Here is a 25,323-nt window from a genome sequence, read left to right as displayed (position 1 = left end):
TAATTCATTACAATATGAAGAACAATTATCAATATTTAATCTTCCACCAAATTCATGAATATAATTAGTATTATTATTCATATTTATAATTAAATTTAATATAATCAAATTTAATAGATAGTAAAAAAATATATATATTATAATTTTACTTAAATAAATATTAATTTAGACTATCACATATTATATTTTTCACAAAATTAACTAATTCTGTTTTTTCATAAAATTTACTATAATTACTTAAACACATAATATTTACAATAATACTAAATAATGTAAAATCTTCATTATTGAATTTATTATTAAAATGTAAAATATTATTTGCTTTATTATTTATAGAATAATTACCTATTTCTATAAAATCATAATTTTTATTTACTTTGCAGAAATTATCGCAGAAATAATAATCATTTTCATCATCGCCTTCATTTTTCACAAAATAATCAACAATATTAATTTTTATATTTATACCTGCTAAAAAGGTATTTCTATTTAAATTATAAAAAATTTGTTTTACATTAGAATTTTCATCTAATATATCATCATTAATTATTATTTTATAATAATTGTTATTGTTTGTACTATCTGAAATATAATTATCTCCTAGTTTAATTTTTATAATAAATAAATTATAATTATTATTAATATCAGTTATTATTTTTTTTCTTAATAAATTAATATCTATTTTATTTAACATATAATAATTTAAACATTTATTAAATTCTTCGATATTATTGCATTTTATATTATTATAATAATTTTCAATATTATTAGTATCTTCTTTTTTAGGATGTATAAATAATAAATAAAGATAATTTTTATTATTATTATCTATATAACTTAAGTTATTGCAATCATATAAATTATATTTAAAATTAATATTCATTTTTTATTAATTTATATAAATAATCAAATAAATTATATATATTTTTATTTAATCGCAGAAAAAATTAAATTAAAATAAAATTAATAACAGTTAACTAATAATTAATTTCTATAAAAATATTGTATTTTTTTGCTTAATTATAAGATATAAAACATGTTTATTTATTTGAATTTAGGGTTTTATTTATTTAAAAAATAAAGCTCTTAACAATAAGAATATTAAACTTAATTGTTTTAATTTCTTATTAAGAAATCAGAAAATGCAAAGTAAAGAAAATCTTTTAAATGAAAATCAACAAAAATTTTTCAACAAAATAAAAGAAATTGTTAGTGAAGAGATTATGAAAACTGAAACTGAAAAAATGATAGAAGAAAATTCAATAATTATTAATGTAGATAGTAAAGATAATAATGATTTAGATAAAAAAATACACAAGCATTCAAATTTTAAAGAATTAATTAACATAATTCTAACTAAAATATTATTATTTTATTTATCAGATGATAATTATCCTAATTGCAATTTAAATTGTATACATTCTATTTTTCCATTAAGACGTAATAATGGAAAAGGTGAAAAAAAAGAAATTTCTTGTATAAGATTAAAATTTTATATTCCTGATGATGAATGTGAAAATAATTCAACTGGACAATATTTTTATAATTTTAATATAGAATTGGGCGAAACTGAAAATAATAAATATTTAAATAATTATGAAAACTTTATAATGTATCTGAATAATAATATAGAAAATCTTTTAAATTATATAAAAGGAAATAATTATAAATGCGATTTGAATGATATATCTGGCAAATTAGAAAAACTTAAAAATAGTAATATTATCTCTAATTTAAAATATATAATTAAAGAGTTAAGGCATAAATTATTAAAAATAAATAACAAAAATAAATAACAAAAAATAAATAACAAAAAAAAAAATAACAAAAAAAAATAACAAAAAAAAAATAACAAAAAAAAATATATATATATTAATAATTTTAATATTTTAAATAATTAATTCACTTAAAATATTAAAATTATTAATATATATATATTTTTTTGTTTATAAGAAATTTATTTTAAAATTAAAAATATTATTTATATTTTTTATATTATCTTATAATTAAATAATAATAATAAATATATAATTTATTATTTTATAAACAAAAATTTATATATGATTTTCTTCAAAACATAATATATATTCTTTTTTATTTGTATCATAATATAATTTTTTTTCTATTTTGTCATAAAAATCATTATTAATATTTATAATATTTTTGCTGCAAGATAATAAATGTTTAACATTATCATAATCAATATCACAATATTTACATTTTTTATATTTTATTTCATTATTAATAATTTTTTTTATTTTATTATTATGATAGTCGCAATAACAACTAAGAGATTTTAAAATTTTACATTTATCACATATTTCATAAATATTTTTTAAAGATTTATACATTATTATTTATTAATAATATTTAAAATAATTAATATTTTTTATATTTAATTTTAAATATCAAAAATATATTCTATTTATTTACTTTATTAAAATCAGAATAAAAATACTATATAATAATTTATTTTATTAAATTACTACATAATCAATATAAAAAATATTTTATAAATAAGAAATAGAATTAAATATAATAAAGACAAATAATATAGATATTTTATATATTGCTTAAATAAATAATAAAAGCGTTTATTTAACTTTAACTTATTACATATATATTAATTATTGTTAATATTACTATAAAATATTTAATTAATTATAAAAAAAAATTATTAGAAGTTCTATTTTTCATTTATAATAACAAAGTATAATCTATTTTATATATTATTTAATAAAAATTATTAATTAGAAGTAAATTTATTATTTTTTTTTATAAATAAATTTTTTTAATTTTATTTAAATAATAATTATAATTTGAGTTAAGTGTTTAATTACTTAGCTATAAAGAATGTATTTTATAATAAATATTATAAACATAAATTAAATGTATTTTAATTACACATCTTAGTGATAATTGTTATAATATATATACAATGAATATACTAAAATTAGCAAAGAATTTCACGCTAAAAATTTATTACCAGAATTTTATTATTTTTTTAATAAATATTCATTTTAAGCTAACATTATTAAAAAACAATAAAAAAAAATAATTAAATTGAAGTAAATTTAGTATTTATTTATATATCATCTTTTTTATGTTTTACTTACAATAATTATAATATAAAATTAAGTGTTTTTAATAATACTTGCTATTCTCATTTATAAGTTGAAAATGAATATACACGAATCAGCTATAATGTTTTTAGACAAAAACAATTTACTAACTGTTCTTGTCTCTGGAAAGAAAGACTACTTATTAGAATACTTGGAAGTACTAAAAAAAGAAGATAAAGATGCTGCAGATGATATATCTTGTGTTTTAAATATTCTTATTCAAAAACATGAAGAAATGATAGAAAATATACCTGATAAAAAATTACTGATAAAATATATCGATATGTTACAAGAGAAAAATAACTGCGATGGAGCTTATCAATGCGGACCAAGAATACCTCAAGTAGTAATGCCAAATGAACCAGATATAGTAGTATGTAATCATGTTTATAATATGATTAAAAATAACATTGAAGCGTTTAATTTCTATTCTAAAATAATTATTCCTTTTTATTTGTCTATAATAAATGACGCTAAAGAAACTTTAAAAACTATTTTATATAATTATTATCTTATAGAAAATTAAAGAATAAATCATTATTATAAAAAAATTATATAGAGTAATAAATTATAATAATTAATTTAAATTATATTTAATAAAATTTAAATAATTTAAGTTAATAATTATAATTTATTACTCTATATAATTTTTTTTTCTCTCTCTTCTTTTTTGCTTTATTTTCTCTTCAATTAAAGTAAAATTAATAAATTCTGCTAGCTAAATAGCAAACTATAATCAATTATTTTATTTTGCTAATAACTAATATATAAAATTATTCTGTTAATAATTAATATATAATTAATTATAGCTGCTAATAACTAATATATAATTAATTATAGCCGCTAATAACTAATATATAATTAATTATAGCCGCTAATAACTAATATATAATTAATTATTTTGCTAATAACTATATATAATTAATTATAACTGCTAATAACTAATATATAATTAATTAATATTTTATTAAAACTATTAAAAAAAGAAAGTAATATTGATTTATCTGCATATAGTAAATTTAAAAGCTATATAAAAGTATTAGAATTTATAATTTTAATAAGTTTATATTTAAATATATATAAATAAAAAATCAGTATAATATAATATTACACGAGTAGTGGAATAGTAGATATTTTTTCTGCTAACCACTACGTATAATTTGAAAATAAATTTGCTATTTTTTTATAAATACATGTTTTTAAATTTGATTTAGGTAATTATAATATAAATTAAGTGTTTAACTATACTTAGCGTTAAAGAAAAATGGATGTTGAAACTAAATATAATGAAGCCAGAGTGTTATATAATGGAATTCATTTTATAGCAATCAAACCTCATATTATTTGGGCAAAATGTGAAGCATGTGAAAATTATTATGGAGATAATGCTGTTTTAAAATGTGAACCAAAAGATAGAATGTATGATTATTTAATCTTTCAATGCGAAAATGCGCGATATAATATAGATAGTGATCAAAAATTCGATAAATTTATACGTTCATTTACAACATTTATAAATGATATAAATGAATTTTCATCTTACTTGGACTGACCCACTAAAACCCAAAAAACTTACATAGCGTAGTAAACTATAGTAATTAAATCATATTATTTAAATTTAATTTAAATAATATAATTTAATTATCATAGTTTACTACTCTATGTATTTTTTTTCACTGCTTAGAAACCGCAAAAAGAAGCAATAAAAAAAAATATTTAGTAATAACATAAAATGTAATTTTATAATTAATTATGTCTCCACTCTAAATTACTCTATTATCTAGTAAGTAACTAACTAATATAACAAATATATAATCTAACTGCTAAAAACAAATATATAAATTAAATACTTAACTAAATTATTTTACTTACTAAGTAAAATAAATATATAACTAATTATTCCAACTGCTAAAAACAAATATATATAATTAATTATTTCGCCTTACTATAACAAATATTATAATTAATTAAATATTTATCTGCTAAGAACTAATATATAATTAATTAAATACTTAATCTGCTAAGAACTAATATATAATTAATTATTTCACCTCACTATAACAAACATTATAATTAAATACTTAATCTACTAAGAACTAATTATAACAAATCTCTATTGCAATTGAGACTCTGATTCGTGTGGGACAGATCCGTTTAAAGTCGCTTGCCGCAGTATACACTTCTGCCTTCGAGAAAAATTTCGACATTCCGTTCGAAAATGCGGAATATGAAATCTTAGACTTTCCTTACTGTTCCGAAGAGTGGTTGCTTGGTAGAATCAGAGAAAGGACAGATAACTGGCACAAAAGTCCATCACGAATTTTTACCAACTCGTGCATTAAAGGTTCATCAACAATGATCACTTTTGTTCCGTAGAGAAGAGATGTTTTGTATCGATCTGACTTGAAGCACCATGCGTCAGGGTATGTTTCATCCTGTACCATGGACTCAACGTCACTGCACATCATGTTGATAAGATTGGAGGCTCTTGTAGCATTAAACATGCATATCATTACCAACAGATAGTCTCTTGCATCCACCACTTCAAGTTTTAATGGCAAATAATCCAGATGGAGCAGTTTCTTGCAATCATCTTTGATGTGCTTGCTGTTGAAATATTTTTCCCTTACCGCTTGTGTAAGGACGTTTGACCTTTTCAAATATTTCATGTCCATCTCTCGTTGTTTTACCAACGGAATTAGCATGGAGGTTACTTCACTTATTTTTCCTTCAATCACGTCAATGTAAGGACGTTTGACCTTTTCAAATATTTCATGTCCATCTCTCGTTGTTTTACTAACGGATTTAGCATGGAGGTTACTTCACTTATTTTTCCTTTAATCACGTCAATGTCAGAGTTTTTCACCCCTGCATAAATTCTTCGGGTAATTAAAAATTCCAGAAACATTCTGAGCGATCCTAGCTTGCTGACAATAGTCAGTGGCTGAGTGTGCGGTCTTTGATCCCTCGTAGGCAACTTTTGCTGCTCCTTTATAGTTCGAATTAAAGGAGCAGCGTAGTAATCCATCAAGAGATTTTCATCGCATAGTGTGCATAAAGGAATTACTTTAGAAGGAAGAATAACTTTTTTAAAGTAGGGTCTAACAAGTTCCATAATGAAGTAACGTTGCTTACATGCAGAGCAGCATTAGTTTTTTGCTGCATTTTAACCAGGCACAGCCACCTTTTGAAGTCCTCCAACAGAGGAACAGCAGCGGTATAGTAATACAGAAAGGTTAAGTGCGCTATCTTAAATCGTCGTTAGGGTTAGGGTTAGGGGTATAGTTTTAACACAAAAACTGGTTTCGTGCCGACGCGTGATGATATGTGCGATATACCCAAAACCTAAAAAATGTATGACCTAAGAAAATGCTCATGTTAGTGCATTGGAATGCGATTTTTGGCGCGTGGTGTATACTTGTTAACGAGGTAAAAACGAAAAATTAAATCGATATTAGTGTCAGTCTCGATCGGTCTCGCTGTCCCAAAATGGAAGCAAATCGATATGGTTCCTAACAAGGGTATGAAAATAAATGAAAAACGTCGAAATTTAGTGTGACTAAATAAGTAAAAAGCGAAGTATACCTGATAGAGGTGAAATAGTTTAAATAGTTATAGGTAGCTTAGTGTTTGAAAAGCGCGAGTAACTTTCGTTCAGGGAAAAAAAAAATAAAAAAAGCGCACATTAGTGCATGGTGTTTTGTAAGCATGACGCGTAGATCGTACGACGGAAAGGATCGAATTTCCATTTGTTTTCGTTTTAGATATATCAAATGACATATATATATAAATGCTGTTAATTTTCACATGGCGTTTATATAACTTAGTAGCAGTTTCAAAAAATGGTCGTTAAAGAAGAAACCGATAAAGCAGCTAAAGGAGATGAGAAAGAAATAAAAACTCGAAGTCGAACTAGGTTATCGATGAAAAGAAAATGTATTCATATAGCAGCCGAAGATTTAAACGAAAGCGACGTGGCAGTGATGGTTTGTAGTTACTGCAAGGGAGATGGTGTTATGGAGTTTGTTAAAAAAAAAAAAACGGTCGTACGACGAAATACCAGGTGGAGTGTGTTTTCTGTCAGGGTCGAGGAGAACTGAGTTTGGTTAAGGCCGGCACGACGCTAGATGGGAAAGAAGTGTTTTTTCCTTTCGAAAGAGAATGTTTAAAAAAACACAAAGTAGCCATTTATTAATAAAATGTATATTTTAAATAAAATAAATTTTACAAAATATAGCTTTGGTATATTTGGTCTCTACGAGTTAGATCGAAACCGTTTTCAGTTCGCTTATACATAAAATCCATCATAAAATTTTTTCTTAATACAATCAACGTTTTTATTAGAGGGTATTCGTAAAAAATGACATGAAAATTTATTTCCAGCGGCGTTAATCTATAAAATACCGTGTGCTCTTCGAAATAACAATCTTTATTTTTGAAAAACAAATTATAGCTGATTTCATCTTCAGTACATAATGAATAGAGCGTAAAATGATATAAAACATGTTTTTCGTAAATAAAATGATCTGAAAAAAAAAGGAATGGTAATTAATGAAGTAATAAGATGAAAGTATACGTATAAATTAACTGCGATACCTTCGGTGTTAAATTTCGCTTTGCTTAAGCTAATAGTTAGCGGTTTAAAAACGTGATTCATCGTTCGTAACCTAGTTTTTATTTCTCTAGCGGTGTGTTTGAATACCGTTATATTGCGTATTGGGTTTTGATATAATACGCGGTATTGTTTTCTTGTTAAAATTCTGTGCCATTTATGCGTAAAACTGATATACGCGATGTTTTGGTAAATAACATTCCAATAAGAGATATTGTTTCGAAGTTGTTCGTAATAATTTTCTTGTTCTAAAATTACTGCATAGTCTTGTATGAAACTTGTCAGATCTGAATATAGATAATCGAAGGACTCGATATCTATAGAAGTAGCTAATTTAGCTATAGCTGGATCAAAAATCGTTTTTTCTTCTTCACCAGATAATGCCATTTTTGAAGTTTTAAAAAACGTAGCGAAATCTTTGCCAATTAAATAAGGAATTTGCGTTTTTATACTTAAGTTTAGTGGATAAAGGAAAGAAAAAAAGTCTCACCACTTTAGAATAAACATGCGTCAAAAACGAGGGATAAGATGAGTATGTTTGTTTTAGAGCAAACATGAAAAGCAAAAAAACTGCGACTAAAAAAACTCTCAATTAAATAGGCGCGTGCTAAATAACTTTCTTTTTTTTTATAAACTGAATATTTTCCAATATATTCCGTAGGTATAAAATAAAATTTTTAAAATTCATTCTATTAAATAACGTTTTTCAGCTTCAGTTAGTTCTCGTTTATTAAAAAGCATTTCGTTTTCTGCTACAGCTTTGATGATAGGAGAAACGGATGTGCTGGAAATCGGGTTCGCTTTTTTTTTTTCTTTTCAAAAAGTCTAATAATGATAAACCTAATTCGCCAGCTAGAGCTACGTTTTGCGGTGTAACGTACTGAACCAATCCTTTTCCTTTCAATAATCGACGTTTATCTTTTTTATTTGTTGATCTTTTAGCAGTAGATTTTCTGAGTCTTTTATGTTTTGATTTGATTGTTTTGCGTTTTTTAGTAGGCATGTTTTAGTTGTTTGCTATTAAACAGTGTTTTTTAAGAAAGTAGCTGAGAAATAGAATAAAGCTTGTTTTAGACATATATATAGAAAATAAATATAAAAAAATGGATAGTTTTTTTTTGGAACTTAATGACGAATGAAAAACAAACAGATGTAGATTGCATATTTATTTTTTTAAACAAGCGAATTAATGTACATAAGCGTAATGAAATAAAATCTTTTTAATCAAGCGTTGATTATTTTTTTTTATTTTCCATATTAGACACGAACATGAAAATAAGCGCAATGTTTTTTTTATTAGGTTTGAATGATTTCTTCGCTGTCGCTCTCGATTCGTTTAGCCTTTTTCTTTTTGGTAGTTTTTTTAACGCTGGCGCCTTGACTAGATGAGGCAAATTCTATAAGCGATTGATTTTTTAAATTTGTCGCTTGCGAGGAAATTCTCTCCGTTATTTTATCTGGATTTCCGTAAACCGTCATAATTCTTTCGCTGTCAGTATTAAAATAAGGTTTACTCGTTTGACTATATATCGCTTGTTTGAGCATATGCGAAGTAGTGAAATTCTGTGGATCTTTTCCTTCATTAAATCTTTTTTTCCAAATTAAATTTTGTTTTTTCGCTATTTGAGGAAGACATATTTTCAGAATTTCCTGGGGTTTTTTTACATCGAAGGTTGGACAATAGAAAAATTCCTCTTTCGTATAAAAGCTGTTGTAAACTTCTTCTCCTTTTTCTCTTTTGCGTTTTATTTGACATTCTGCCATATGTTTAGTGGGATGACAATCGAAATCGAATTTATAAAAAACGGTTTTGTTGTGATTGCCGCTAGATTTTTCCACTCGATTATAGGGAATTAAACATGATATGCAATCTGGAATAACTTCTTCCTTATAAAGGTACCATGTTTTGTCGAGCATGTCGTAGTAGGCTAAGGGCAAAATTTCCGCTTGAATATAATGGCCATGAATGTCCTTAGACACGAAATGTATTTTAAATAAAATACAAGCTGATAACAATTTGAATTTTTCATTGTTGGCAGATTTGTAAATGCTTGTAACAGTATCCATGTTTGATGGTGATAAGAGAAGCGTAAGCGCGAAATGAATCTAAGTTATTGAAATATTTATTTATATTCGCGCAGGTTATGACAGATGAGTTTTGTTTGTTTTACCTTATAAGGTGAAGTTTCATTCATTTTTCTAAAAAAAAGTGGTACGATGGTTCGATATTGGAATGGATAAGTTACATGATATAGGTGAAAGTAATATGATGAATGGGAAAGTGGTTTTATTTAATAAGCTATTTTTGGAAAAAAAAACATTACAAGGATTTTAAAAACGTTTAAAAAGGCTTCGAAAAAGTGTAGAGTTCATCAAGTAAGCGACTTCGGTAAAAAGTGTCATGAATGAAGTTAGTGAAAGAATGAAGTTAAGCGATGGAAAATACGCAACGTAAAGAAATGGTTTATTCGGAGGAAGAAAATAAATTAGTTTATTTAATATGCTGAAATTATAATTGTTTATGGAAAATACATAACGTTATGAAATGGCTTTGTCGGAGGAACAAAATAAATTAGTTTATTTAATATGGCAAAATTATAATTGTTTATTGACTGGAGATGCTGGTACTGGAAAAAGTTTTATAATCAAGTCTTTATTAAATACTTACGGAGAAGGTGTATTTGTTACAACGTCTACGGGTGTAGCTGCGGTGCAGTTTGAAACAGGTATGACAGTGCATTCTTTTTCTGGTATAGGAGTAGTTAACATTGATAGGTTTGATTATGATATCGAGCGATGCGTAACGTACGTCGTTCGAAATATGAACTCAGTAAGTAGAGATTATTGGAAGAAAGTTAAGTTGTTAATAATAGACGAAGTGTCTATGTTGAACGCTTTTCAATTTGATTTATTAAATTTAGTCGCTCAACGCATGAAAAACAATAATCGTTTTTTTGGTGGAGTTCAATTGTTGTTAAGCGGAGATTTTTATCAGTTACCTCCGGTAGAAAGGAATTTTTGTTTTCTAAGTAAGGCTTGGCGTAGCGGAAATTTTAAATGGGTGAATTTAAGAAAGAGTTTTAGACAAGAGAATGATGCTGCTTTTTTTACTATATTGAATGAAATTAGGTATGAGAAATTAAAGGAAGAATCAAAAAAAGCGCTTTTTAGTAGACTGTTAAAATATGATGATGGTAAATGCCCAACGCATTTGCGGGTGTTTTATAAAAACTCGGACGTTGATAAATATGATCTACGTTTAAAAGAAATCAAAAGTGTAAAAAAAACATTTCTTAGCAGCACGACTGCGATAGATAAAGACTACGTTATAAACAATAATGATTTTCAAGTTCCCGAGAGAGTAAGTTTAAAAGTAGGCGCTCTAGTTATGTTGACCAAAAATATAGATGTTAAATTGAAACTGGTAAACGGTATGATGGGAATAGTAAAAGAAATTACTTCGCAGAATGTGCAAATATATAGCGAGGAGTATGACTTAGATTTTTTAACCACGTATTTAACCAATGGTGTAAAACCAAAAAAATAGAGCACTATTCATCGTTGAACTACGGAAAAGCTTATTTAGCCGAATCAGCTATAGCTAGAGTAAAAAACATATTCAAAAAGCTCAAAGTAAAACTGAAAAGAAAAAATTGGAAAGATTACTTGCCAGCTGTAGAGGAAAAGTTAAACAACACCGAAAAAACACGATCAGGCATAAGCGCCAACGATTTGGAACAAAAGAATTCGCCCGAAAGCAAAGCTCTTCTCCTCGTGAACGGATACGCGCAAAGCGCTAGACGAAAAAACAACTTTATTTTTAACAACTACTATCGAATAGAAAAAGAGAGCAAAAACAAAAAACTGTCCATTTTAAAACCACTTCGAGTCGGTGTAAAATGCTATGTTCGATCTTTTAAAAAGGACATTAAAGATATTTTTGCTAAAAGCAGCACTCGATTAAGACCATTTTGGCCTTCCAAATTGTACATCATCAGAGAAGTTATTAAACATAAAAACGTCGTAACCAACGATTACGGACCCGTCTACGAATACAGAGTGGAAGCGTTAGAAGATCAACAAAGTCTGATTGTAAAAAGAGAAGACATTTTGCCCGTAGATAAAAGAGACACCAAAACATTTTACTCTAACTTTGAACACTACAAAGAGAAGTTTTATAACCGAATTAAACCTCCGGGATGGCAGAAAACATTTTTTTCGAGCAACTCTCCGATCCCGAAGTCTATTCCTGCCAAGATTTCTTCTTCAGCCAAATAGAAGATGTGGTAAAAGCCAATGACTCTAAAAACTTTAATGTTTTGTACGACTTTCAATTGCCCTTCGTAGACGACGAACACGGTCCTGTCACATTTCCCAACAACAGCGTTGTGCATTTAGTTTCTATGGACATTCCTACGAACATGACTATTTTCACTGAAGGTCTTCAAAATAACATTTCCTTGATGAACGATTACATAGCTAGCGTTAAAAACGATGTTGTTCTCAACACCACACAACCTTTCCCATTTCTTTTAAACACCTCTAAAGTGTGCTCCATTTACAAACATCACGGATCTAATCCTAACTATACTCAAGTCAAAGTGTTTGATGTAATCACTCCCGGAAGCATAGTAACGTCAAGTGACATGATCAACAATTTTCCAATATCAACTATCTACCCACTTTTTCCTAGTATTGATTTTAACGTCGACGAAACCATGCTCATTAAAAAGCTGACTGTGTTCAACCCGTCAACCAACGAAAATTTGAAATTTTCCAATCTTTTAGCACCTGTCAATTCTATCGTATCTAAACAACTCGACGGAAATATTTATCTTCCTTCTAAAGTCATCAATCAACAAGACGAAAACGCAGACTTTGTGTATTACTCTGGAGCTGGCCCGAACAGAAATAAAATGTTTCAGATCAGTTTGAGAAAAGACGCAAACAACAAAATAACAGATCGACTTCAAATCATGCTCAATGTAGAACAAGAAAACATCTATCAAAACTTCGCTTGGTACTTTCATCAAGCCATAACTCAATACCAAAATAGAAATATCGCCAACGCTTACCGAAAAAATTTTCCCACCGTGCAAATACCCAATACTCTTTCGAACGGATATCCCAAAGGAGAATCTTTTACGGAAAAGTCTTTTTCAAATTTTGCTTTTTTCGATAAAATGGCAAACTCTAACGACACCTACTTGGATAATCTTTTTCATCCAGACAATCTAACCGAAATTCAACGTCAAACTTACTTTCGAGATCATTTACAAGATCTCTCCTCTTTGATCCTTTATAAATGGCAAACCAGCATCAATTTCGGTAACGCCTGGAGTGGTTCCGTAAATTCGTATTACGATAACCTCATCGCTTAGACAGTATCCAATTATGCTAACCTAGACACAAGCGTGACACCCAACGTTTACAGATGTTATGACAACTACGACAAATTTCCGTTTTTGATTTTCGCTCAACAGCCTAAGAGATCAGCATTGTTTCCCGCAAACGCTAACATGGACATTTTAAATCCACCCCTAGCACCAAGCGTGCGCCTCGCTGATCGAATCAAAAGACCCATTCACATTACAATCCTTCCAACTAGCTCAACACCATTTGAAGCTAAAATGTGCGTCTTTCTAACCAACAAAGCCGACAGCGCTCCTAGAAACATGCATTTTATTCCGCATTCGTTAGCTATTGCTCTGCAAAACGTTTTAAACAACACTCCAAACATTACAGTCACAAACAATGCAAACGAAACAACATCCTTGCTCCATCAAAACGTTTACATCAAAAGCGTTTGGGAATGCTTATCAGATCCCACTGTTCCCTATTTCATGAAAATCGACAGCGAATTTACCAAAACTTACATGGAAAAGTTAATGCAATATCATATTTTTTTCGACAAATCTTCATTTGTACCCACCAACACTTTAAACGAATGGTTAGTCTATCTAAACAACATCATGCCGGAAGAATTTCTATTCCATACTTACGTCATGGTCATAGACGACAACCTGTTAGATACTGACATAAGAATCGAAACGCCCTCGATGCCGGTCGAAGACTTGCCTTTACCTTGGTTTAACGCTAGCACTTGTCTTTGGCCCGAAAGACAATTACAAATGCACAATTTTTTTAACAACGTTTTGGAATTGCAAAACCGAAACGACCTTCTTAAAAAATACAACACCAACACAAGCAATCTAGATTTTTTTGTGAATTGGTTTTCGTCATACGCTAATTGCATACAGGTTGATAACGGAAATCCGTCAGCGGGAAATTTTTGGTGCTTGCCTTCTTTTCAACAAGAAGTGAGTGAAAGCGAAATATCGGCATTAGCAGATATTCTATTTTTCAACAACTCCACCAACAAAAATGTACCTGAAGATCCGAACGCTCCTACTAGTATTCCCAACAGACTTTTTAACGTCATTCAAAATGCCTCTTTGTTGAGTGACATTACTAACATGTTTGACAAAACACAACCCAAAATAGAAATCAATTTGTACGGAAGAGATATCGTGCGAATTCAATCAAACCAACAAGAACAAGAATTTATTACGAACATGTTTATAGACGGTGTGAACTTATAGACGGTGTGAACAACGGACTGTCTACTCAATACAGCACGTGGAGAAACGTATTTAAGTGCTTGTTAAAAAACGATCCCTTAAAGCACTTGTCTTTTTTTACCGAAAGAGAAGACGGAAGAACAGTATTTCAAACGTTGCCGAACAAAAACATCGTCGAACGTTGGGAAGACAGTTTACCGCTAAAGAACGTCATTCTATAAATTTATTCTCCCGTCATGAACAAAACGAGCGTTCCGAGTTATTTCCGACAAGTTCGCGACCAAACGGCGTTAGCCGTAGAGAACAATCCTTTTACCATCCTGGTTGATCAATCCATAATAAACGGTCTTAACATTCAATACTTAAGATAAGGGAAGCAAAAACCGAAAAAAATCATCATGACTATTAACCAAATCGGGAATCTTCTAAACACAATCATTAATTTTCCTTCACCCGACGATCAAATGATTTTTATCACATTAAGCGGAGCCGAAGATGACTATGAACAAAGTGATAGAAAAAAACATCATTTCGTATTTCAATTTTAAAGATTTCAATGTGCCGGGTCAAACCTTTCTCAATTTAAACTTTGCCGAAAGACGAAACAACATCCGCGATGGAAACGTCCGAACGTTTACTTTTAACGATCTAGAAGATTTCAAACAAATGAAATGCGCCTTTTTAAATTCTAAGAAAGAACCGCTAATTTTTGGACCTGGAAATAACCTAAACACTCTCATACAAAAAAATTTGCTCAATAGTACTCTTCAATCCATTAAAGAAAACCTATTGGACGTGCACAACGAAAATAGACAAGCGCACACTCAAACTAAAAACGAGCTTTTAGAACAATTTCAATATCAACAAGAAAAAATTGAAGAGCAACAGGCTAAACAACAACAACAACAACAATTAGAAAGACAAAAAATTCCTCTTAAACGAACAGCTATTAAAAAAACTCCCGCATCAACTCAAGAAGAAGAGGAATTAGACAATGAAGGAGATAGCTATAGCGAATATCTTTCTTACAATCCATCCAACGAAAACAACCTTCAGCACGTCGCCAAAAAATCGAAACTTTTTTCCCAAACCGGAGAAAAGAACTACGTATGCAGCGCATGCTATAAAATCGTGCAAGCCGTAGACGCTGTTCACAGCAGGTGTCAAGACTGCGTTCGACAACAAAACATGATTCACTCTCTTCATCCCATTCTTCAGACAGGATTTCTCATTCCTACTCCTCAAGAAGAAATTCTGCAAGTGAGTCGAATCACTTTTGCCCCCATCAATAACTCCAATTTAAATCAACAACTCGTTTTCAATTGCGATTTTAACGATTACATCATACCCGCTGATGCTCGTTTAGAATTTACTGCTAAACTCTATAAAAAATACACGGATAACGAAAAAATTCGATATCCGATCGGAGCCGACAGACTAACCAACCCGTCCGACGCGGCAGCAGTCGATAAAATTACTTTGTGCGAAAATTTCATGCATTATTGGATACAAAGCATCAAAGTATTTACAAACACCGACTTAGACCCGGACAACTGTTCTAACAATAACGTTTGGTCTAGAGAAACCAGCACGTTAAAAGCCATGCTTAATAAAAAAGCATACAAAAGAGGATTTAAAGATCTCTAATTAAACAGACAAATGGGGTACTTAAGCAATATAGTAACTGCCGAAGATCTAACAGTAGCCTACACCTTACCAACAGTGGCTCAATCCGAAATTGCGGCTGCGCCTTACGGCACAGCAGCTAAAGACGCCACTGCTCCGTCTAGATATCAAACCCTTATGCGTAACACTTACATTGAACCTTTAACATCTAACGAAGGAATGAGATTCACCGTACCGCTTAAACTTTTTTGCGAAATATTTCAAGTCAACGACTACGTTCTAAAAAACTGCAAAACCAAAATAGAAATTAATTTAGAAACTAATCCCAATAAATATTTAGAACACATTAGACCCATCCGAGACGACGGAACCGAAGCCGAAAATCTGGTGGCTAGAAATGCCAACGCCGTTCTCATTATGGAAAACCCTCTTTTATGTTTTCAATCGTATCGAGTATCGACAGAAGTTACAGCTCGAAAAATAGCTCTACTTCAACAACATCCCAACCAAACTTATTTTCAAGAAAGATTTCCGCATTTTGAACGAATCGAATTCTTTTTCGAGCAAAAATCGGAAGTGCAAATTTCTTTGGGGCAAAACAAAACTTCCGACGTTGTGCCGCACGGTATCATTATTAGCATCAAAAATAAATTCGAAGCCGATCATAATTCTAAATTTTGTAAATCCGCTAGAGAGCTAAGCACTCAAGTCATCGATAGTTTGTCTTTGCAAAACATACGAATATCATTCGTGAATGCTCCGGGCGACAAATACGAATTAGATTTTAACAAACCAGAACATCGAGAATCTCTTTACGCTGATTACGTTTCATTTTGCAACGGAAACACTCCTACTACGTACAACATAGATAACTTGAAAGATTTATACGATCCCGAAAACAACAATTTCATTCCAACTATCAGTTCCTATTTTAACCCGGATAGCAATTTCGATCAATTCGTATATATCGATTTGACCTCGGACAAAAATTTCATCAAAGACAAACCTCCAGCCGTAGTTACCGGACAAAATTCTACAAGATTAATTCTCAACCTAAAAAAACAAATGACCGGTGTCGTGTCAGTTTATGTCATGACTATGGCTGGAGTTATTCAAACTCTATACGGCAAAAACACACAGTTGACCTTCTTCCCTAACAAAGTTAAAGCCAACTAAAATTCTTCTATTCGCGGGTGTGCAAGACATTTTTTTAAAACGTTATTTTATTTTTAATCAAATCAACATAAAAGTCTTATCTCTCTATTCGATTCATCATTAGCATTTAGTATTTTGCTTCGTATAAAGCAAAAAAAATTTTTTTCAATGAGTATTCTAATATGAAAAGTAGAATTCGCAGAGTATTCAAAGGAGGAAGACGTCGAAGAACACATCATAAAAAAAGAAGAGGCGGTAGTAGATTGGCTAAAATCAAATCACTTCTCGACAGAGGATTAGCTTCAGCGTTAGGCGGTCAAGCTTTAGATTATCTCGTAAAAAGAAGAGGCAATTTAACTAAATAAAAAACGAAACAAATTAAAGTCGCCCACAATCCTATCGTTAATTTTTTTAACGGAATCAAATATCGAATCGAAAAGATGAAAGGAGGGAACAGACCCCGACGAACTTTTCCTCCCATTCAAAACTCGCTTCCGAATAGAGGTGGAAAAAAAAATCGACATAAATCACCTCGTTTTGTCAATCAAACGTTTAAACACGGTTCACCCGTATTTAAATCCAGATATCAACGCGGAGGTATTTTACCTTTCTTACCTCTATTAGCCGGACTTCTTCCTGTAGTCGCTAAAGGAGCTCTAGCTGGCGCTGCTGGAGTAGCTGCTTCTAAAATTCTCGGCAAAGGAAGACGTCAACGCTGAAAACACAAACACTAAATTATTTTTTTCCCCTCATTTTGTAAATACTTTATATCGTTTTTTTTTTAGAATACAAATATTAAACCCAATACACTTTATTTTTCTCTATATTAAAATTATAATTATCGCGCAACACTCTTTCGTCTACATTTTTTAATAAGTAACTATAAAAAAACCTTTATTTCTAACAAAGGACAGTGCGTAGTTCCTTTTTTATGAAAACCGCATCCATTTACATTGCCCGTTAAAGCGAAATTTTTTATAATATCGTCATAACGAGGCACATTGAAATGCTCGATATTGAATTCTTTACATCCGATTTGGTGAGCTATCCATTTTTCGATGTCCCCGCCCTTATACATTATCGTATCGCGTCTAAACATCGAAGCGGACTCACTTGATGAGATGGATAATAACTTAATCCGTGCACATAATTGAAATTGTGGGAAAAACTATCCTTATCTTTTTTCCATTTAATCATCTCTTCATAGGATAAACAAGGCGAAAAATGAATATTCGTACTCGATAACGAATGCGTGTTTAACAGGGCTAATTCTCGAATGCAGCGATGCGCGTGAAATCTGCTATCGTGAACAGTAAAATATTCTACATCCATCAAATAAAATTGGGGTGTCTATAATACAAAAAAAATTTTTTTTTATTATTCCAGGAGGTTATAAAACTCAGTATAAAAACTGCGCGCATCGTTTGGATGTTTCATTTAAAACTTAAACTCGACACAGAAATGAGCTCTGAAAAAACTAAAGAAATCGCTCCTAAAGAAAACTTCGAAAATTCGATTGAAGAAGAGGAGGATGAGGAAGAATTAAAAAGCCAGAAAATACAATGGGAAATTTACCTGAGTAATTTATCGAAATGGAATAATTGTAATTTATGTTACATGGCTCAACTAATCAATGGACCGTTCCCTCTATAGAAAAAAACCGCGGTGCATTTTGGTCTTTGTATTCACCGAAAATAAACAAATTATCAAAACATATTATCATGTCAGCAATAAACAAAGTTAATAGCCATGAAACTAGTTTGGAAAATGATTCAAATAGTATTTCTCAACCAGTATTTCGAGAAATATCTAGTCAGTTTAATCAAATAGATGCTGAAGAAGTTGTACAAGAACAAATAAGCACTTGGTCAAGATGTCTTTCCTTACTACCTAATATAAGCCAAGAAAAAATACACAAATATTTAATTATAGACGATAGTTCGACTGATTTCGGAGCTAGAGGTGCTTCAAAGCATAAAATCTCTGGGTATCAGCTATTTAAGGATAGCTTCGTTAAAAATTTAGTTGTAAAACCTAATGTCAAGATTGAAATAAATTCTTTTCTTGTTAGAGCTAATGTTTCAGCTTCAATGAAAAAAAATCAGTACCTTATTTATGTACATTTTTGTCAAAAAGAAGGAGATATTTTGTATGCTAAATGTAATTGTAAAGCTGGTATGGGAGGATGCTGCAAGCATGTTGCGGCAGTATTATTTCAGTTAAATGAATATAAGCAATTAAATTTAAACTCTGTACCATTCGATAAAACATGCACAGAAGTGTTACAACAATGGCATGTTCCTGCTGAAGGAAGAAATTCAGAACCAATTAAACTTTCTAAAGTTTCCTTTGAAAAGAGTGATTTAGAAAAGGATCTAAACAACTCACGAAAGCGTCCTTTTGTATCAGGAAATAGAAACTTTTGTGCAACCCCAATTTTTGCACATAATCCAAGTGATGAAAAAATTAAAAAACTGTCTGATAGTTTATATAATCTAGGAGAAGGAATAGCATTTGCAAATCTTTTAAAAGGAAACAATTATCATTCCACGTCCTACTATGAAACATCAATATCTGAATATCAGCTAAATGTAAAAGAACTCGATTTAAATTCTGATGTTATGTTTAATCTTGTTGATACCATAATTAATGGATTTGAAGTAGAATTCAGTGATTCATTTGAATTTGATGAAACTCAATTAAAGTTTATTACAAAATATTTAGTTCTATCAAAAGAGAAAATAAAGACTTTGGAAAGAGCTACTTTATCACAATCTACAAGTTTATGGCTTGAAGAAAGAAAAAAACGCTTGACATCTTCAAACTTTGGTTTTGTTATTAATAGACAAAAAAGTATATTTCCTGCCTCTATTTTGAATAGAATTTTGAAAAACAATAAAAAAAGCTCTTGCAACAAAGCTTGTAATTGGGGTAAAATAAATGAAAACACCGCAATAAAAAAGTATGAAAATATAAAAAACGTATCAGTAACGAGATGTGGATTTATCATAAACCCAAAATGGCCTTGGCTTGGTACAAGCCCTGATGGAATTGTATTTGTAAATGAAAAAATAAGGGCTGTTGAAATCAAATGTCCTTATTCAAAAAAAGATTTAACTATAGCTGAAGCTTGCCTAGATAAAACATTTTTTCTTTCTGTTGTTGATGGTAAAACAATGCTTAAACAAAATCATGTTTATTTTTATCAATGTCAAGGTGTTATGGCATTATTAGAGGTCACAGAACTAGATTTTATAGTTTATACTGAAAAAGATGTTTTTATCGAGAGTATTAAATTTCTTAAAGAGCAATGGGAAAAAACTACTTTACCAAAATTAACTAAATTTTACTTTGAGTTTATGCAAGAAAATATATTTGCAGTTTAGATTAATTGTTTTTATATTTTTTACAAACATTTTATTTATCTGAAACAAGTTGTGGCAAAAAGTTTGCTAAATAACAACAAATTATCCAAGTTTTATTAATTTCTGGTGCCGTAGACAATTTAAATGGTGTTTGTAAAATGTGATAATTTTTTATTCGCTGTATTGCTCTTTCTACATGAATACGAACAGCAGCAATTTTTCTAGTTTCATTCTCATCTTCTAGACTGAGTTGAGCTTTTCCATTTAGAAATGGTGGTATATTTAATGAAACGTTTTCCGGTAAATCATCAGCAATATCAAAACCTCTATCTGCCATTACACTGTCTCCTGGTTCAAGCAGGTTGTATATTCCACAATCTTTAGTAATTTGTTTGTCCGAAAAACGACCACAGTATAAATCAGAAACAAAAGTTATGGCTCCATTTGGTGCTATTCCAATTAATCCTTTTGCTGTATTTTTATGTTTATAATTAGAAAAAGTTGCAGATTGGCTTCGAAAAGATGTAGGCATTTCGATAAACAGTTCAGTGCAGTCTAAGATTACCCTTGTTGATTCATATTTTTCTTTAAAACATTTTGGCATTGTTTCTTTTACAGTTTGTTTTGTTGCCCAAATTGGTAGCATACGCATTTGAGAATGCAAAAAATCAGTCCATGTCACTATGATTCTACTAAAATGACTTGAGGATATGTCAAAGCGCAGTGCCATGTCTTCAACCAAAAGGCCAAGTCGAAATCTTGTTAAAACTAAAAACAATTCAGACTCTGAACTCATTATGCGTTCTCTTCCCTTTTTATTGTAATTAAAGTCTGTTGTTTTTTCAATGTTTGTATTTGACCCCCAATATATAAGTTTGCTTGCAGCAGGTTCTAAATATTCTAGTAAAACTTTAAATAGATTGTATGATTCAAAGCCAGTATAAAATTTAAAGTGGGCTTGATTATGTTTAAATCTGTCAACTGTAAATTTTAATTGATTGATAGTGTGATTTTGGTTCATAATAATATTTTTCATTTCTTTCTTTTTAGTTTTTATAATGTTCAGTTTGTCCTTTAGGATAATAATTTCTTTTTTTAACTTTTCAGACTCGGTTTCTTCAAATGAAAAATTAACATCATTTTTTTCGTTTTCAATTTCGTCTATTTTTCTTTTATATCCAATAGAACTATTTACTGTGATTCTTGGTTTTTTTATGTTGTCTTTAACTTGTCTTTAACTTGTTTTGACAGTAAAGATGGACAGTTGTTCATATAAGTCTTTTTTCCTCCTATAAAGTGAACTGAACAAACCCGATGAGAAGTAGAAGGAACAAAGTTTTTCCTACTAATTAAAGATAGCCATTTTTTTCTCAAATTACTTTCCTTTGGGATGATGTAAAACGATAAGTTTTTGTTTTTGAGCGAATTATTGTTGCATAATGGAACACAACAAGTTATGCCACCGCGGTATTTTGTTGTTGTTGTTGACTCAACAGTAATATCTTCTTTAATAGAATGAGTTATTAGTTTATCACAAGATATTGTATCATTTGAAATCATTTTGAAAAGTCTTTTTAAATTAAATTACTTGACTGTATATTTTAAAAAGCATTAACACAGATTTGTTTATTTTCGGTGAATACAAAGACCAAAATGCATTGCGGTTTTTTTCTATAGAAGGAACGGTCCATTCTTCTAACGCGTACGCTCTCTGCGATTACAAAAGCGTTAAAGATGGAACCTATTACGAGTTTCACGACAACGTAGTTCAAAGCATCGAAAAGGCGCTTCATTCTAAACACAGAATTCTTAACGAAGTCGTGATCAATCAACTACTCAAAGATTTTCCTCGATTCCAAAGTTTAGTATTTCACACCAACTTGTGCGGACCTCATTAAAGCAAAATAGAAATGTTTGTAATCAACGAAAAAGACAAATACAAAAGCGAACTTCACGTCGTGCTAGACATTTACAAAACATTTTTAGAAAATTTTATATTCAAGCGAGACGTTTTACATTTAAACAACGACGATAATACAGACGGAAACTTTTTCGATTCCGCTATGAATCTCTTAAAATTATTCAAAAACAAATTGGTGACTGCTCAAAAAAGTTCGGGTTTCAAACGAGACATCGAAGGTCTGTTGAAAAGCGTGAACGAAGAAAATGTTCACCCCTTAAAATTTACTCACGCCTTTGTTAACATCATTTTAGAAATAGTTTTTGCAAAAATAGAAACCGATTGAAAAAACATATATTCGCATTTCATTTACTATATAAATGCGCGCTATAATGAGCGAATAATTTGCGTAGTATTTTTATTGTAAATAAAATAATGAGTAGTTTTTTTTAATGACATAAAGAAAGAACATTCGCGTGCGAAGAATGGCATCTAATTTTTCGCTGATTCGTTTTTTTAAAGCCCAAAAAAACGAAAGACCGTACTTTATAAACGTATATGCTTTCGATGAATTAGAAAATGCGTTTAAATCGAGCGACACGTTAGACAAAAACCTCAGCTTTCTTATTTACAATTCCGAACCGAGCTACAAAGGAGGAATGCATTGGAGAGCGCTTTTTAGAATAGACAGACAAACCCAATTTTGCTTTGATAGCTTCGGTGAAGAAAGCGTTCTATCTCAAATCCCCATCACTTTTATGGAGAACCAACAACTTTTTGAACATGCCTCTCAATCCGACTTAAACAACGAAATTGGCACTCTCGAACTCAACTACAACGAACTTTATTATCCCAAAGAGTTGCAAGAAAATCCCAGAATATATAAAGGAAGCGAGTTTAGTTTTTTCACCCGATTTGTCAACAAATTCAGTATAGAAAATAGACTTCAGACGGTATTCTTTATGTATAACAAACAACAATATCAAACAGATAACACTTCGCTGTGCGGAGCTTGGTGCGCTTATTTCATACATCTAATTTTAGAATCACCCGAATTTAAAAACTTCAAAGAAATGGACAAATTTTTTATAAGCTCTTTACTGAACACTTACTTTTTCCCCGTCGATTATTTCCAAAACGCTTCTCTCGCTCTCCATGCTTATAACGATTTTATCTACTTTGTGAAAAACAAACTTTGGAATTATTTAGACGAACAAGCCAAAAAAATGTTTACCAAAGACTTTATCTCCTTGACTGAAAAGCACAATCAACGAGTGACGCTTCAAACTGTGCTCAACCAAAAAGTAGATCAAATTTCACCTGAACGCGATACACTCAAAGAATTTAACGCTCAACAAAACGCCGCTAAAAACATATTGACAAGTTTAGACTTGTTAAGAACAAACAATGATTATGATGACACCAAAATATCAGGAAACGACATTCGCAGCATTCCAACTATTATTCAAAACGAATCAGCGCAATTCCTCAACGCGGTTGATTATAACAAGTACTTACTTAAAATTTCGCCTTCCTTAAGGCACATGCAAGATTTTCATAACAACACCTACAACAAAGAACTTGTAAACACGGTTAAAGAAATAAACAATCTTACTTGGGAAAGATTTTTATAAAAAAATAATTTTTTTATTTAGCAAATTACTAAGTATAACTATTAAAAAAGGATTCTTCGCTTTATTTTTTTTTAGACATGAATTCCCACATTTCCTTTTTTTTTCGTCGTTTCGCATAATGCTCGGCAATCGCTCTAAAATATTCTCCTCCACGTCTATAGATTCTCCTTCTTCATCATTTCGAACAATCCATATTTCTCCTCTTATATCTTTCAACAACGCGTATTTCCGAACATGATAATTTTTTGATACATCCCTAGTATGCATATTATACAACACCGAATGGTGGGGAGAAATGGAAAGAAATTCTTCCATGCAGGGTATTTCTTTCACTTTACGAATCGAAGGTTGTTCTTGTTCACTGATCGGAATATACAAAACTCGAACCATTTCTATTATTTTAGACTAAACTGAAATTTTTAAAATACGAATAAAACAAATACAGTTTAGTTAAATGAAACTAAAATTATTATTTCATCTCGTTTAAATATTTATTCCATTTCGTTTTTCTAATACGTTCTATCAATATATTGCAACAAAAACGACATTGTTTTAAAGTATGCCCTAAAACATCGGATTCATATCGTCCATTTAAGCAAGAAAAAAATTTACTTTTACAATAATGATTTCTCAGTAAGCGTTTCTCGTAAAAAAACAAACCCAATAAAAACATCGATAAAGTAAATCCTTTTTCATTCTCATACATGCAATGCATCAAATTTTGCAAATCTTCTAACATAACTAGGGTTTCCACATTGCTCGAATAGTTTATTATAGTTCGATTTGAAATCCATTCGTATTTTTTTTCTGAACCGTTTTTTTTATTTTTATCTACTGTCGATATTGCTTTTTTTAACACCAACTTTTCATTTCTGGTCAACGAATGCTGAATTTTTTTCTTCATAAAAAAAAATTTAAACCTTGCCACGCAGTGTTGTTGACAACATTTGGAACGAAGACATCGGCGAACTATCTTTCAATGAGGTACAGGAAATATTTTAAATGTAAATATATTTAAAAAAAGTTACTCACGATAACCTAAAAAAAATCAACCTTTTTCAGCTATGTTATTTCAGATAAAAGCTAAACATCCGAATAACGCTGTTATCGATTGCGATTGTTTATTCAAAAGAAAAAGTAAACACGTTCGTTTAAAAAGAATCAGTTGGGGAATTTTCGCCGGAGTTTTAACAGCGATTGTATTGCATCAAATATTTACTTAAAAATAAACGCTGATGCGTGATATGAAGAAAAAAAGAAACTGGTCAACACCTTAAAAAAAATGAGCATGAATCAAACCCGATTTAAAAACATTTCACAATGGGAAG

General features: G+C 29.9%; 5 protein-coding genes across 23 annotated transcripts in view; 2 read left to right on the top strand and 3 right to left on the bottom strand.

Annotated features, from left to right (window-relative positions):
* The window catches only part of LOC149876388 (uncharacterized), a 471,199-nt gene that overhangs the window by 246,243 nt on the left and 199,633 nt on the right, over positions 1 to 25,323 (bottom strand). For 13 of the 18 annotated variants that reach the window (XR_016448744.1, XR_016448743.1, XR_016448745.1 and 10 more), the window contains exon 1: positions 3,374 to 3,682. The exons of 3 other annotated variants lie outside the window; for them this stretch is intronic. The gene's annotated coding sequence lies outside the window, so the exon portion shown is untranslated. Of the gene's footprint in view, positions 1 to 3,233; positions 3,283 to 3,373; positions 3,683 to 25,323 lie in introns of those variants that run through there. 2 more of the 18 variants (XM_090075465.1, XM_090075455.1) reach the window with 1 other exon arrangement.
* On the bottom strand, positions 5,313 to 7,660 carry LOC149876397 (uncharacterized). Its single transcript, XM_090075491.1, has 2 exons — positions 5,882 to 7,660; positions 5,313 to 5,774 (listed from the first exon to the last, which is right to left on the bottom strand). The coding sequence occupies exons 1-2, from the start codon at positions 6,235 to 6,237 to the stop codon at positions 5,369 to 5,371; spliced, it is 762 nt and encodes a 253-aa protein (XP_089931617.1). The 5' UTR covers positions 6,238 to 7,660; the 3' UTR covers positions 5,313 to 5,368.
* LOC149876396 (uncharacterized) lies at positions 10,463 to 11,281 on the top strand. Its single transcript, XM_090075489.1, has one exon. The coding sequence runs from the start codon at positions 10,463 to 10,465 to the stop codon at positions 11,279 to 11,281; it is 819 nt and encodes a 272-aa protein (XP_089931615.1).
* LOC149876394 (uncharacterized) lies at positions 18,707 to 25,256 on the top strand. 2 transcript variants are annotated; one of them, XR_016448749.1, is made up of 2 exons: positions 18,707 to 20,822; positions 20,957 to 25,256. XR_016448749.1 is itself a non-coding variant. In XM_090075475.1 (1 exon), exon 1 carries the CDS (start codon positions 18,707 to 18,709, stop codon positions 20,480 to 20,482), a length of 1,776 nt encoding a protein of 591 aa, XP_089931601.1. In that variant the 3' UTR covers positions 20,483 to 25,256. The 2 variants fall into 2 exon arrangements, 1 of the variants encoding a protein (XP_089931601.1); XM_090075475.1 differs by having other exon boundaries at positions 18,707 to 25,256.
* On the bottom strand, positions 20,514 to 21,497 carry LOC149876395 (uncharacterized). Its single transcript, XM_090075488.1, has one exon. It carries the CDS (start codon positions 21,495 to 21,497, stop codon positions 20,514 to 20,516), a length of 984 nt encoding a protein of 327 aa, XP_089931614.1.

The sequence above is a fragment of the Hydra viridissima genome, unplaced genomic scaffold (genome assembly GCF_058129835.1).
Source record: "Hydra viridissima isolate aposymbiotic clone 2 unplaced genomic scaffold, HvirCarnegie_v1 scaffold_21, whole genome shotgun sequence".
NCBI lineage: Eukaryota > Metazoa > Cnidaria > Hydrozoa > Anthoathecata > Hydridae > Hydra > Hydra viridissima.
This window is presented reverse-complemented; position numbering and strand designations above follow the sequence as displayed.

Bases quoted from the DNA above. Each gene is read 5' to 3' on its own strand.
- LOC149876397 (XM_090075491.1), bottom strand. From the start codon at position 6,237: ATGGAACTTGTTAGACCCTACTTTAAAAAAGTTATTCTTCCTTCTAAA. The intron at 5,775-5,881 runs GTCAAACGTCCT...ATATTTGAAAAG, and splicing joins GACATGAAATATTTGAAAAG to GTCAAACGTCCTTACACAAG.
- LOC149876396 (XM_090075489.1), top strand. From the start codon at position 10,463: ATGACAGTGCATTCTTTTTCTGGTATAGGAGTAGTTAACATTGATAGG.
- LOC149876394 (XM_090075475.1), top strand. From the start codon at position 18,707: ATGTTACATGGCTCAACTAATCAATGGACCGTTCCCTCTATAGAAAAA.
- LOC149876395 (XM_090075488.1), bottom strand. From the start codon at position 21,497: ATGAAAAATATTATTATGAACCAAAATCACACTATCAATCAATTAAAA.